This window comes from Sinohyriopsis cumingii, chromosome 6 (genome assembly GCF_028554795.1).
Source record: "Sinohyriopsis cumingii isolate HCF-2022 chromosome 6, ASM2855479v2, whole genome shotgun sequence".
Lineage (NCBI taxonomy): Eukaryota > Metazoa > Mollusca > Bivalvia > Unionida > Unionidae > Sinohyriopsis > Sinohyriopsis cumingii.
Window position 1 is genome coordinate 81,905,347 of NC_142966.1, and position 16,604 is coordinate 81,921,950.

A 16,604-nucleotide genomic window follows, 5' to 3' on the forward strand; every position below is an offset into this window, starting at 1 on the left:
TGATTTGGAAACCTACACAATCAATTAAACAAGTTTCCTGGATAAACGCTTTCGTCGTATGCACTTTGAACATAGCTGTAAAACATGATGTTGCAAAGGATTGTCACACAATGAGGGAACGTTTTCTGACTTGGATGAAGTAAATTTCAATACACGTTTAAACTATATAAAAGTTTAGGTCATAATATATTCAGATCTTTCATTTTATTGCTAGTAGCAGCAAATTAAACTTCGGAAATAATTATAGTTGCAGTTGTAGCGCATTTAAAATTCAACAAAGAAAACCGTATAACGAACTGGAGAACAGAAATGTAAAATATTAGAGATGTTAGAAGTGATTCAAAAATAAAAAGAATTAAATGACATTACTTTGGAGGAAATGAATAAATTAAAGAGACGAATCAACAAAGAATGTCGGATGACAACAAAAAAATATAGTTAATAAAAGTTGAGTTCTTTGCTAATTTAACTTTATATCATGTACAAAGTACATATCAAGGTTACACTTTATTGTATATTAATGGACCTATATAAAAATATAAGGACTATTTTAGAACCTTACCCATGTCCCGCAGATCAGAGTAATGCTCTGAACAGTCTTGATATTTGAAACAATGTTCTTTATGATCAAATAAACTGAGTAGTATTGAATGCATCATCTTATTGTTGGATTTGGTTAAATAATTTGGTAAAACAAAACAACGTAGCGCGAGATCTGACTTGTTTTAACACGAGTTGTGTGGTAATAGAATGTTTTGAATGTAATTGACCAAGTATACAACTTTACGTGAAATACTAACATATTCAGCTGGAGTAATGTCGTAATTTTGTATGCTTCACGCTGTAAAATAACGTGTAAGATTTATGGCAGAATAAACTTATATTTAACCTTATATGTCTATTACATCATCATCTTTACATACTTGCGTCTTAAATCAGAGTCATCACAAACTTTGCCTGTACTTGCGCTAGAAAACACAGGTAAAGTATTGTTAGATACAATGCAACATATATTTTCGTTCAGCCTCATTGCTTCATATAATGAAGCCTATTTCAAAGCACAGATGAAAACTATGATTTAGCGAAGACAAAAAAATATGTAAACATTGAATAGAACAAACAGATATTTCAAAAACTTTTTGAATTAGAACATACAGGACAGCATGGATAAATATTCATCGAAATTATTTCGAAACAAAATGGAACAAATACAAATCAAAAGAATATAAGGAATAGTTTTCAAAGATAAAAATATTAAGATCTAAATTCCAATGTCAGATTTTGGACGTTATACTGTAGTATATTAGTAGATTCATTCTCAGTTACATCAATCAATGTTCAGTCTTTTAAAATGGGATCAATGATGTCATCATTGCATTATATTTTGAAAACCGTCATTCATATTCATTTCAAAATATCGAAATAAATTAACTAATACGAAATATGGAAAAAGGCTTGAACAGTAACATGCGTACTAGTTCATTTTAATGTTAAACAGTCTGGGCTATTGAATGAAACTGTCACAATAGCTACCATATAATGAGCAGATGACTGTCGTGTGATAATCTTTGACAAAAAAGTGCATCAGACATAAAAAATACTAATGAATGTGATTTTAAATATCCCTATTGACAACGTTTACATTTTTCAGTAATTCAACAGTTTCTTATGATTGGTTATAGTATCTTCAGATACATTTTCTCCCTTGTAGAGCTATATTCACTGGCTGTCTAGTGCTTCATCAGCAAAAACGTTTCTTTATTCAGATGGTATTGAATTAAGTGCTGATTAAAATACAATTAGACTTTAGACAGAAGTAAAGCTCTCTAAGTGCCTAACTTTTAAAACTTTTTTAAACAAAAATTGAAGGGATGTTGCACATTTCAGTATCAGAGACTGGACTTCAAAAATGTTTAAAAACTTATGAATTTAACTATGCCTTATTGACCTTTGCTGAAAACAAGATACGCACGGTGATTTACAGAACTGTTTAATAATAATCAGGTAATCAGGCTTATATGCAATGTTTGTCAACTTTTATAGATAAAAAAACCCCATCATTTCTTTTATTTGTATACCGGAGTAGAGGTAAACAATAAACATTTTGTATACACATTCACTCCACGAAAAGGAATCTGATATGTACAGATAAAAAAATGTAAACATATTAAACAAAAGAGAATATTGTTTATTTAATGACATCAAAATCCTTAAGTGACACTTGAATATATTTACAAGCTAATAGATGTTCACAACAATATATTAACATCCAGCAGTATCGCAACTTGAATCTCTTAAAATGTAGGATAATAGCAACTATTGTATAACAAAAGCTTTACAATATTCTGTTGAGTTTATTATAACCTTGCAAAAATGAATTTTAATTATTGATCGCTAGATAAATATCAAACTAGCTGCAGCTGCGGTTACGGTTAGAAGGGCAATATATAATTCTCCATCATTTGGAGGACGCAGTAATCGGTTTATTTCATCTGGAGGGAGCTGAACAGGAGGAAATTAGGTACTGTCGAAGATCTGCATAGGAAAATTGGAAACTTCTAACAAAATAGACTAAACGTTAGATGACGCATTGTTAACAGAACCTGAATTATGCATTTTTCCTATACGTTCCTGCAGACCCAGAACATAATGTAAATGTTGAACAATCTGGACAAGATAAAGTTAATTACTTTAGCCATCCTTCTAATGGTCCAGTAAAATGCTAGTACTTATTCATTAAATTTGTAATGGGTGCCTGTGTGACTCTTGCTGACAAGGTTTATATTTTTAAAAAAATGCCTTGGTAGTTTTCATAGCAAAATATGTCAACGCACTGCAAATACATAACTCATCATAAGTAAAACAAGTAGCGCAAGGTGTTAAATACTTTACTCCAACAAACCGCTGTATCACATACAATCAAGCTAGCATCAACCTGAACAAACGTTCCACATAGAAATTCCAAAACTAAGCCCGACTATATTGTCTGAAATGTGTAGTTTCTTTGTGACACTTGATATGAAAGTGAAAGTAGATACTATCGATGAAGTGGTAAACAATTTGAGTAAAATGACGTACAAATCACTTTGTCTATTGGAAAGTAGTATCCATTAAAGCTAAAAATAACTACATATTCATTGCAAAGAAAGATATGTGGCTACTCGGGCAGTGTATATATATATATATACACTATTTACACCGGTAATACTGCAATCTGGATTTTCTATACTGGGTAAAAATTTATCCAAATTTACAATCATGCCCTACTCAAGTAGTCTGCCCCTATATTTTCAACCCCTCTTATTGCCTTTACACGGAAGGAATATGGTTGTAGTGTCAGCGCCCAACGCATCAATCGAGCGTTAGCGACCTTATCTTTGTTTAAATACAATAGGGGTTGGTGATCAGTCTAGAGAACAAAATCTCTCACAAAAAAGATATGCATGATACTTCCGAATTCCCCAAACTACGGTCAAACACTCTTTCTCAATAACTTAATAGTTTTTGTCCCTGGGTAGCAATTTTCTACTCGAGTAAGCTACTGGTAAATTATTGTTATCTTGCTCTTGCAGTACAACTGCTCCCAACCAGCTTCCGAGGCAACTGTTCTTAAAATAAAGGGTTTGCTAACATCTGGCAATTTTAATATAGGTGCACTGATTAGTTTCTCTTTCAGCGCCCCAAAAAAATCTATCCTGTGGCGGTCTCCGCTCTACTACGTCATTGTCGATGACTGCCGTACAAACGACATTCGAGACCCCTTTTTCTACATTGTCGCTCTTCTCTTAAGCATGTTTGCATGGAATGTCTTTAAATTACCGTCTATGTCAATTTTATAGTCTATGTCAGTATTGACCTCCTTAACTTCGTAGGAACCTTTCCACTGGACTAGTAACTTATTTGTGCTAGTAGGAAGAAGGAATAAAACCTGATCTCCGACAAGTAATTTACTATTTCGCGCTCTGCGGTTATAATACTTGGCATATCTGCATCCCGATTTCATTAATTTGTCGCGTGCCATCTGGCATGTACTTTCCAGTTTCTCTTCCAGATCTAACACGTACTGGTATGTAGTTTTTATTTCCTCGCTCGCAATGTGACCTGTCCATAGTTCGCGTAGTATCCGCATCGGGCCTCGAACTGTTTTTCCGTACAGCAATTCGAAGGGTGAAAACCCTAAACTTTCTTTCGGTACTTCACGGTACGCGAACAGAACCGCGTTCAAATAGCGGTCCCAGTCTTGCGGACGTTCCGCGCAAATCTTTCGTGGCATACATTTTAGGGTACCATTAAATTACTCTACCAGTCCATTGCACATCGGTTGGTATGGGGTAGTGTTTAGCTGTTTGATTGACAACATTCAACTAATTTCACCCATGAGGTCGGAGGTGAATTGGGCAACACAGTCCGTAAGGTTTTCTTTTGGCACCCCTACCCTACTGAAGATGTCAAACGATGCTTCAGCCACCCGTTCCGTTTCAATAGTTGGTAACGCTACAACTTCGGAATATGTGGTTGCGTAATCCACAAGAGTAAGAATATACCGGTTCTTCCTTTCGGTAACTGGTTGTATTGGGCCTACAATATCCACCGGCACTCTTTTAACGGTGTATCTATTAATGACATCTGTCCCAAGGGCACCCTTGTAACACTTCCCTTACATACGGTTTTCTGGCATACGTCACGAGATCTACAGAACCGTGTGACATCGCCATTAACCCCAGGCCAGTATAATTCAGCGACTACTCTACTGGTGGTCTTCGCCTTATTTAGGTGTCCTGCCATGCTATGCTCATGGGCCACCCTAAGTACTTGAGATCTGTATATCTGGGGTACGACCACTTGCCAATACCTCTTACCCTCCGGAGTGATAATCTCCCTATGAATTAGCCCGTTCCTACGAACGAATCTCGAGCTGCCCCCCAACCTTGCAGTGTCTAATATCGTCGGACGCGATTTTCTCAATAACAGTTTTGATGGATTCGTAAGTTCTTGTTCTCGTTTGAATTCATCACGCGAAATTCCGGAGATCGACTCAGGGACTAATAATTTCTGAAACGCGCTTTTCTCTCGCCTGGTTTGCGCTCGCGTTTCGACTGCCTGGGCCAAAGGTATCCTGAAATCTGCCATGGGTGGAAGACGGGAACCTTCAACATTACCGATCATCAGATCTTAAATAGTGTTTTCCATACAAAGGGCATCTACAGTTCCAGTTAAGAAAGGTGTTTCTACCGTGATCCTTGCTACGGGAATGCGACCGATCGTTTGATCAAGTAGCATACATGGGGACATCTACCCGAGCATTTGGTTATCTGCATGAGACTACATTTGATAACTACAGCCGTGCAACCAGTGTCACGTAATGCTACGACTTCTCGACCGTTGACGAAACCTCTCGCGGTGGGTACTCGCGCTTCGGGGAAAAGACACGTGCCAAGTGTATACACGGTTCTATCTGCACCATATTACCAGATATACTTTTACTCTGTATAGCCACGGCTACCTTATGCATATGTCCCTTCCCTTTAGGACATTTTATTTGAATGTGACCCCATTCCTTACACAAGATACATTGTATACCCTGACGACATGTATCCCTAACTGACCTACTTGCCTCAGCTGATTTCACAAGCTCCCTAGGCATTGGTCTAGTAGACTGGTTTCCAGACTTAAAATCTTTTGAAACCACGTTCTGGGTTCCCCCATGAGACTCGGCATAGAAATTTGCTTGTTAAGCCATATCCTGTACGTTTGAATAGACTTTCTCTTTCAGAAATTGACTTAGTTCCCGCCCAACGGTGTTTAACAATTGATGTCTGAGCAAGAAATCAGACAACCCTTCAAACATTTTCACCGCTTTGCGGCATTCAATCAACCGCTGAAATTAGTTCGCCATTCTAACGATAACTGATCAAATGTTTCTCCCTTCTCGGGCTTTCTACACCTGAACTTTTTCCGAAACCCCTGTTCAGTCAGCTCGTACCTTTTTAGAAGTGCTTCCTTCAGGACGTCGTATTTGATCACATCGTCTCTAAGAAGTCGCGAGTACATATCCAGCGCTTTACCTTTTAATAAAGCACTGAGATGCAGTGCCCAGTCATTTCGACTCCACTTCTGCTTCTCGGCATACCGCTCAAACCGATGAAGATAACTATCCATGTTATCTTTCTCATCGTCAAAGGGGAGGGGGCGTAGCTTGGGACCCTTTAATATACTAGAGGCAGAATCGTGTTCTCCTTTTCTAGCTGTTGCTAACTCTACCTTACGTTCATGATCTCCTTGCCTTAATCTTTCTCCTACCTCCAAAGCTTCTACCCTTGCTTGTTTTTCTAACTTATTGTCTCCCTCTCAGCTCCCATTTCCCATTCTATCCTTTCTCGTTCGTCCTGTTTTTCTAGTTATATCGTTTCCCTTTCGGCCTGTTTTTCTAACCCTCTATCTTCCTTCTCTAATTCTGTCCGCCTTTCCTGCGTTTCCCTCTGCCGAGCTTGTTCTTCCTTTTCAAATTCCCTTGCCCTTACCCTTTCATCCCTCTCCCGGGCTTGTTCTTCCTTAACAAATTCCCTTAAACTTTCTCCCTCATACCCAAGTTCTTTGCCTAAGGCGACCAAGTCTTTAAGGGATGACATGATTAATAGTAACAAAACAAATTTAATTTTACTTGAATCCATAGGAGTGTGAGCACAGGTCAGGGTAGAATACCCGTGCATATCATGTTAGTCATGTTACCTCGTCACAAGTAATCTCTGTGGCTAGGTACATGTTAATACAGTCGCTTACCTGGAAAAGCACATTCACCATAGATAACGTTGTACGCATGTACAACGAGAAATAGTCGAACAGTTTTAAGATAAAACCAAGTTATTTCTTTGCCTAATTCTGTGAGAATACTTTTTAAGATTTCCTAATAATGAAATGTTATAAGGATTTCAAGTTTGAATGCGGACGAAAAATCTAAGATGAAAGACGATTAGGTATGTTGTAAACTGTAGTGTATTGAAGTCTTAAATTCCTTGTAAAAGCAAGAACTATCACTCTGGTTTGGGAAATCCGAATAAATTTTTAGAACAGCTGTCTTTTTTTCAGGAATTTCGTTGTTGTTGTTTTTGTTGTTTTGGGGCTTAACGCCATTTTTCAGCACACGATAGGCTATACATGGCGGCCAGTATTAATGGTGGAGGAAGAACCCGGGAAAACCCCGGAAAGAACCACCGACCCACGAGAAGCTACTGGCAAGCTTTCTCACATACCCACATTGGCTGAATCCTAGACTCGAACCGCCGCAGACAGAGGTGAGATGGAGGAATTTCGTAAGAGCACACGTATTTTCCAGGGGAAAAAATTCGTTTTGAATCCAACTCAGTTGAAATAACTACAAACGACAAAACACTTTCCAGTGGAAAGAATAAAAGCCGAACTGAGAGTATTTCTCTAAAACAAATATTATATCGTGTTCTTAAACGCAGTTTCGAAAATCCCCAAGTTGCGAGATCGAAAAGGGCGTCACGTGATCATGTTCATATCACGTACGCCTTACACGACCCTGACGAAAACCAATCATTTTACTCTAAGAAATCAAATTATAAAAAAAAATTGTTTACTTCCTAATCAAGTACTCCCAATTATTACCTTGATAACATCCAATCATTTTTAAAAAAAATATAACTTATTTACGTTACTGCAACTAATTTTGAATGAAGGTTAAGATCCAGGCCAACACTTGGTGTTTATAAAAACGAACAGTCAGTTTCAAACTATTTTCTGGAAAAAGTATCATCTCCAGTGAATAAATTTACACTAAAATAACATGTAATAAAATTGCTAAGAAAATTAAAATTCACAAACAAACAATTATATTGAAATAAATATATATTAAATCAGATATAATTGAATCAAATATATATATATATATATATATATATATATATATATATATATATACACACACACACAACACCAACGTAATAATGTCGTACATGTTGGAGAAGTTTAATTCGTCCTATACGGAGATTGGAACCAAGATCCGCATGGCACCCATGGCATTGCCTGCACGCACCAAGCCATATTTCATCACGGCTAAGAAAGTAATTAAGACTTCTCTAACCTATATGATATCTTTATTTGTATTAGACGTTAATCCTGCCTAGTTTTATGAAGCATTCTTCTACGGAATCGAGGAATAGCACCTTCCGTTCTGTTTGTGTATATTTGTAATTACCCCCCGTCTCTGTCTCTCTCTATCTGTCTCTCTCTCTCTCTCTGTTCATCTCTCTCTCTCTCTCTCTCTCTCTCTCTCTCTCTCTCTCTCTCTCTCTATATATATATATATATATATATATATATATATATGTATATATATATATATATATATACGTGTGTGTGTGTGTGTGTGTGTGTGTGTGTGTGTATGTGTGTGTGTGTTTGTGTGTATGTGTGTGTGTTCAATAGTAAACTAAATGTTTTATAAAATCAACTTCCGCCTAGGGTAAAATATCGTGGCCATCCACGCCTAAGTGACGAGAAGAATATCATGGCTGATATTCAAGCAAATGTTATATTGTGTATTAGATAACTTAAGAGCTACATAAATGAAAACTTGGATTCTTTTTGTCATCTAATAAATATACATATAGTTTAAATTATTATATCAGCGAATGCTTTTGCGATGATAATAAGTAATTATTGTCTGCATAAAAAGATTTATGAAAAGACTTTTAATAAAAATAAACAAATCAGTTTGAACACATTTAAGATGTACGGTCAAAGATGTGTGAAAAAATTATTTTATGTACATGTATCCATAACAAGAGTTATAACTTCTTATGCGTATTTAAACGTATTGTTTACAACATGGATATCCTGGATAATAATAGAGAGATGATTACATAGGAATAAATTAAATATTATTCCAACTTTCTACTGATTATACGTGTTTATTTAAAACTAATCAAAGATTGTAAGATTATTGCTTGCACGATTGGAGGGGCATACTGGCAATGCACAGGAAATACCAGTCATAGGATGGCTGCCTTTGTACGATTGGTGAATTATGCCACTTTGTGTCTGTCTGTGACTGAGGCTGCTGGGATATTAGCATAGTTTGGCATGATGTGTCCTCCTTCTGCTCCAGCGTCAATTGTGTTTATATATTCGTGTGTAAGCTGGTCATATTCAGCATTGCCAATCTCGCATTTATCCAACGATGCATAGTTTTCAGGGTTTGGGTTAATATATTCCATCACATTAAATGCGACCGTACACATCGTCGGACTATTTCGCTCAGTACTTGATGTTTTCAAAGCTTTGTCCTGCATTTTCCTGCAATAGATGGATGTACGTTGTTATTATTCAGCGTAAAGCCAAATACTCGAATTCTCTGGGTGTATGAATGTGTACTTGAGGTAAATTATAGCTATCCATCTTCTACCACAGAAAGAGTCAGAATTTACTGTCATTTTCTACAAGGTGGAAAACAATACGATCGTTTTCTGATTCCTTCTAACGATAAACCTCCAACGAGACTGGAGCTATTTTTACCTCAAGGTTTCCCGATAACAATACCAGCGCTCATAGCGATGGAGTGCTAATAAAGCTCTCACTGAGACTTTATTTCAGTAACATTGCTGAATATGTTAAATACGTCAAAGGTTCAAACCATGATTTTGTCAATACAACAATAAAAAAGAGAAATACATTTTTAAGCAAATGATATGGTCAAAGAGTTTGTCTGAAACAAGATCAAATTCGGAAATAGATTGCGAATACATACCTCTATATAACAACCCATTTACTGTTATTCAGAATTCATAACTTTGGTGTGTTTCATCGCTATCGAATTTTAAATTATAAATATTTATAAAAAAATATCGCTTCATTTACCGGTACATAAAAACTATCATTATAACAGTATTGGGATTAGGATCGCTAGATCAATTTTCGTTGTCAGAATCAATACTCTGAAGCATGATATAATGTTTCGCGTCTCTTAATGATTCGGATCTTCTGATGCTGAAAAGTCTGAATGACCTAGCAATCAAGATAATGATATTATGATAATATATGGAGACCATGTGCATGATCAGGACTGGATATCATATGCTTCATCGGGACAGGATATGATATCCGTGATCGAGATTGGTCGTATGCATGATCGAGATTCATGACTCCATCGAGTGAAATTAAAACAATTTTAAGGAACTAGTATGCGATTCATGTTTGAGAGAGAAATGGATGGACTGAGAATAAAATCTATATTCTGCTAAGTGGAGATTACATTAAATGTACAAGAACGTGACGTTGTATATGTTGACATTTAATAATATAAAAACAAAAAGTATTTTTTATATAATAAAATATAATAGATCGTATTCACTTTTAGAAATTAAATTATTTTTTCTTCAACTTGATTTACGAACTCGTGGGAAATAAATTGTCATATTAGGATTTATTACTCATACACAAATGTAAACTTTTTATATAAAGCAGTCTGTGCTTGGCAGTATTGCCATTGTTTGACGTAGGCTGTGTCAATAATATGGATACACTTGCGAGTCTGTTTTATTTAATAAACTCATGTTAGGTACCAAGCTCGAGTGTACTTGCTTACGAAGTGTGCATTTTATATAAAATGTGCTCAACAGACTGCATAATCAGCAAATATAATTACTATTAATGGGTACACTTATCAGCAAAGAAACGTACTAATGGAAAAAATGCATACAAGAGTACGAAGTACATTAACCTCAAAGCAAAGGAATATCTTGGTATCCGTTAGATTAGATTCAACTGTAAATTACATTTAACACGATGATAACCTATACAGAAGTAGATAATATATTTAAAGCTAATCTTAAAATTGAAATGTTGAAAATTGTATGCACTTAAAGAAATGAATAATGTACCAGACCTATCTATATATGTGAGATAATTTTTATTTTCATCTCAAGTAACTTACAATAGTAACTTAAGCTTTATACACAAACATCTGTATCAGTGTATTGTACCTTCTGAATAAAATTAGCGCTACAACGACCACCGCTATCACACTAATAGCTGCTATGACCACCCCAATGATCGTTGGTAAATTGTTCCCATCCTCATATCCACCTGTAAAGACAAATATAATTCAAATGTTTAATTACGGTGTTGCAGATAGAAAGATTATTTATAAAAGCTTATAGCCTACAAACGGTAGTTCAAGCAATACTTTGTGTATCCAAACTCCATATGAGGATAACACATTTTGAAGCTATTTGGAGAAAGGAAGCATATTGCTTAGTGTCACTGTCTGTAACATAACAATATATTTAAATATATAGTAATAGAGCACGGTCTTGCTATGTTATGTAAACAGTTTACTGCTGGATCATTTACGGTTACAAATTGCTGTTTAAAGGAGGATTTCCGTATGGTCGCCTGTCAGTAGATGGCGAGCGTCCTCAAGCATTTTTCATTACTTATTTAATGCTTCATCAACACGGTTTTGACAGTAAGTGACAATTTCATACTTGTATTTTCTGATAGCTTTTGTAAGAAGTTTCAGAGTGTACGGGCCAAGCGAGCAAGTCAATATACAGGGTTTAGTATATGGCAGTCATTAAACTTGTTGTCCAAGTTGGGTCCAGGCTGGAATTTTGTCATGTTAGATTCCAAATCCTCCGTACAAGACTCCTGCCAGATTCAGAAGCCAAACTGAAGGATGCGGTAAATGTCCTGCTAAGTCATGTATATCGGGGCATAGTGGAATTTGCTCGCGCAGGGGATTGCTGGTACCAATAATGAAGATTTGCAATTAACAGAGCACACATTAAACATTGTGCGTGTGTATGCATGTAGCTGAGAACCTCAATCCCTGGAAACAAAGTGAACACTTTTTTGTACCAGGCTGTTCGCATGATAAGTCAGATCGTATACATGAGATTTATTATCATTCTAAGAAGTGCATAACTGTGAACACGAAGGAGGCGACCGTGGTTGTTTTGTAGAGTGAACATAATTGAGAATAAAACACTTAATATTCATTAATTTCAGATACTGCCAGTTTGTTACTATTGAAAATACGAACTTTTATATGAGTTTACGATCCTTTGATATTGGGTAAATGTTACTGTCCCATGTTGACTTTTGTTTCACTCACTTCATCAATAAGCGTATTGACGTTTCACGCGTTTACTTCCAGTGCACACTGTTTTGTGCAATTATATGACAACCTGTTTTTATAAAATATTGTTGTTGCTTCCTCACGAGGTAGGTGTAGGTTTGTTTCTTTACTAATGCATCTATGATCCTTCTCTTCCTCATTTTCTTCTTTCTTTACTTCTCCTTTGTTATATTCTCGTGTTATGTTTAGTTTTATTATTTTTCATCGCTTCTTTCTCCTCTCTCATTAATAGATAAATCGTCTAATTACATACAATCAGTCTCAAAGAGCAATTTTTTTTTTGAGTAATCGAGGGCAGTGTTACAACTGCTTATTCAAGAGCTTGCGAAGGTTATATAGGTATTGCAAACGTCTTAATGACACTGACCAGTGTCACAAGAAGAACACTGTACCATGTATATCTTGAACCAAGTTAAGGTGCGCATCAGTGGCAAATCTACAGTATTTACTAAAATATATGGGTATTTGACTTTACCGTTCTTGTTTAATTTAATTATCTTAAAACACATTTTTTGAATAACACTTTCGAAAAGTGGTATATATTGAGAAGTGTAAACTACTCCAAAAGTCAATTTAGCGTTTCAGAAATAACTTATAATACATAGCATAATTTAGATATATAATATCAGCGTAAGATACTATATATACAACTGCTATCAACATCAATAAGAAATATGTACATTTGTTAGCTTTTGAGGTTATAGTACATTCTCTGAATCATGGTATAAAGCCGTGGGAATGCTTCTGACTTGCAACTCATTCTCTGAATCTCTCTATCTCTACAGCTTCCCCTCACCGCTATTAACAAAATGAACGCATACAATTATGATTCTGTCTTGAGTGTCATAAATTATATATATCTTACACATGAGGCTGTTTACGGGTGTAATAAGGATTGAATTTAGGTTAAATGGAGAACATGAGTTTGTTCTTATGTCAGCGATCAGCTTATTATATCACCTATCCGGTGTACTGCAGTACTAACTGGGAACGATATAGGGACTAACTTAAAGTCTGGGTAGAATGGGAAATAATATTACGGCCACCACTTTGTAAATATGACCGTCAGGAGACAACGCTAATTCCATACAACTTTAGCATGACCCTATGGTCGCAACAGACATTTAATATTCGTATGACACTTAAGCCGAAAAGAGCAAATAAACATTAATTTGTCATGGTGGAAAATTTATGGGAACAAGGCAAAATCTAATGAGAAAAGCATCCATAGGGTTAACATGATAGAATTCTATAGAGACACGGGAAAATTAGCATTAGGATGCCATGTTTAAACACTTACGGGGACAGCGGAAACATTAATGTTACAAACAGGCAGTATTTTGGAGACCAATACCCCACATATACTGACCATTACACATTTCTACCAACCACGACGCAGTGGTACTGACCAATCATCACGCGTAATAGCCAATACACAGCGATACTGACCAAAACACACATCTGCAGGGTGCAAGATGAAGCAAAAAAGAAGGTATATTAAGGATACTAATACATAAAGTGAACAAAATGACAGTTCGTATATACACCTGTATACATAATTTACCAAAGTGGAGTGTAAGGTAAAAAATTGTTGAATATTCACATACATGTGTACAAACATATTGACATACTATTAGACAAGATAGAAAGATAGAGTGTTTGGGTTCTTGATTTCGCTATGAAAAGAAAATCATAGGAGAAAAGGCGCAAATCACACTAACATACAAACACAGACATACATATTGGGAATATTGACGTAGTGCCTCTAGCTCTGAGAAATTGAGAAATTATACAATATATATATATATATATATATATATATATATATATATATATATATCTGTCTGTGTGTGTGTGAGTGTGTATGTGTGTGTGTGTTTGTGTTTTGTGTTTGTATGTACTATTTTGCTTGCTTAACTTTTGTCCATGCTTGGAGAAATTAATGGCTGTTTGTAAGCAACATGTTTACAGAGATAGCATTTTCAATGATTGCAAGTTGTAAAGAAGATGTTGACACAGTTGTTTGAGTTCAGAATATTCAAGATACCAACTTGTTTACAAATTGATGGAAATGTCCAGTTAGGAATGCCACATATCTAGGGAACATTATACTGTGTCTTAAGTCAAGTGAAACAAGTATAAATCAAGGCCTTGTAAACAATTCCTTCATTCCCTATTCATATCAGTCTTTGGGAATTTATAATCAGAGTTAGATTTAATTCGAGAGGAATTTTTAAATAATTCATAGTAATTATTAATGAGCTCATTGCCTGAGTTATTACATTATTTTGGGATTTTGAGTACTCTTTCAAATACATTCTAGATTACATAATTGTTGTGGTATGTCATGAAATTCAAGACAATTGAAACATTCTATAATTTTGGATTTGTCAATAGTACAGTTTGGATATTTTCTGTGTAGCAATTCACAATGCTGCAAGTGTTTCTTAAACTTACACTTGGTAACTTAAAATAATACACAATCTCTTGAATTTACTTAAATTGCTTCTTTCCTTTACATAGTTTAACACCTATATATATACATACATACATACATACATACATACATACATACATACATACATACATACATACATACATACATACATACATTACATACATGCATGCATGCATGCATGCATACATAGATACATAGATACATACATACATACATACATACATACATACATGAATCCCTTGAAAAATGAGGTAAAGAGAAACAAATTAACAAATTAGTTTCCGCAAAAAGTGTCTGATTTCATCTGTACTGGCAGTGACGATTCAAAAGATGAGAGAGGAGGTAGTCTGATAACTATCTTTGTATTTGTCGTGATTCAGAATAAAAGTTTGCTAAATGTTATATCCGAATAAGTTAAATATTATGTTCTTCTTGATATGGCTATGCTGAATGATAATAGATATTTGCCAAAGGAATAGTCAAACCGTTGTAAGTTTTAGACTACCCGCCTGCCTATTCTCCATTTTATTAAAGCGTAGTTCACGCACCCTACTATCCAGCAAATGGTTTTAAAGAGATATCTTAAACCACCTACCAGTCCATCTTGCATTTCGTTGTGTCCAAACACATTCTCTAATTTGTTTTTACACAGCCATGAGCCAATACCCTCTTATTCTCCATCGTCTGAAAACATAAGGCAACTCACCCTCCTATCCTCAAACTCTTTTGACAACCAACTAGAATTCTTGATTATCCAAAATCTAATAATTTAAGAGCTTGCAGCCAGTGTATCTATCCACTATTTCTTGAACATGACAGACGCCCCTGTATTGCTCCAGTAACGTCTTACCACACAAACTCTACAATTTCAAACAAATCAAATATTAACCATCAATATTTTACCCAATCATTTTTTTTATAATAATTTAAGCATTCCGAGTCAATCTAAAGAATATTTCTCTTGAGACAACAAGCTATACCCTCCAGTAATTTAGACCAGATCATTCATTACAAACGAAAATCTCTGAACGATAACAGTTTTACTTCAGAAACTAAATAAAAAATTTATTGATAATAGTTAACTAATGACAATCGTTATCGTCGTGGCTATATTTACCTATTATTTATAAGAATCATATGCACTGACTAATGACATATTAATTATATACAATGTATAAACTTATAAAATTACAACTTTAAGAGTGCGACTTCTGACTCCACTGACATCGCTTGGCTTGAACAAGGTAGGGTAAAAAGTGGCCTCTCCCATGACTCAGCGGATACCTTGTCAGTTTCTGGTAAGCTCTGTTGTAACAGTATGAAACATTCTACAGTGACCCTTTTCTACTTTGGAAGGAATTCTAACAGTTGTACGCGCCACAAGACTATACATTCTCAAATCTTTGTCAAGTACCTTCGAAAATATATAAAAGCATAATGATCAAAGGGATTGCTATAACCAATATCTATAACCAATTATAACCACTAAGGTCAATTTGTCCTTTCCCACAGCAGGTCATCTTATTCAGATAGGTAAATGTATGTCTTGATGTTTGCTGAACGAATAATTACTATGGGTGAAATGATTCATCGATATATCGATGCATCGATACCTTTCATGGAGCGATACACATATCGATACAAAAGAAGGAGAATCGATACAAAACAATACTTATCGTATATAAATATTTTTCTTGGTCTTCAGCAGTTATGAATAGTTATTGTTAGTTGGCCTTCTTATTATTTAAATACATAATTCATCTGAAACAGCACGTGCAGTCTTAGGCACTAATTTGTATTAGTAAAAGCGAAAGAGACGATTGAGAATACTCGCTTGCCGTCTGCGAATTTGAACAAAGTGACATGGTTCGTAATCTGTCACCATCCATAATTCCATGCTAATTATCTTATCCCTGCAGCATGTTCAGCATTAAGAATACATTCCAAACGTGTTCCGCTTGCATAATGAATATAATGAAGTACTTT

At 35.4% G+C, this 16,604-nt stretch overlaps 1 protein-coding gene across 1 annotated transcript in view; it reads right to left on the minus strand.

Annotated features, from left to right (window-relative positions):
- Window positions 1-7,861: 7,861 nt before the first annotated feature.
- The window catches only part of LOC149797328 (uncharacterized), a 95,069-nt gene continuing 86,326 nt past the window's right edge, over window positions 7,862-16,604 (minus strand). Inside the window, exons 5-6 of the mRNA XM_089962054.1 lie at window positions 11,004-11,106; window positions 7,862-9,318 (exon numbers count right to left, since the gene is read on the minus strand). Coding sequence (XP_089818180.1) covers window positions 9,048-9,318; window positions 11,004-11,106 — 374 coding nt within the window. The 3' untranslated portion in view covers window positions 7,862-9,047. The remainder of the gene's footprint in view (window positions 9,319-11,003; window positions 11,107-16,604) is intronic.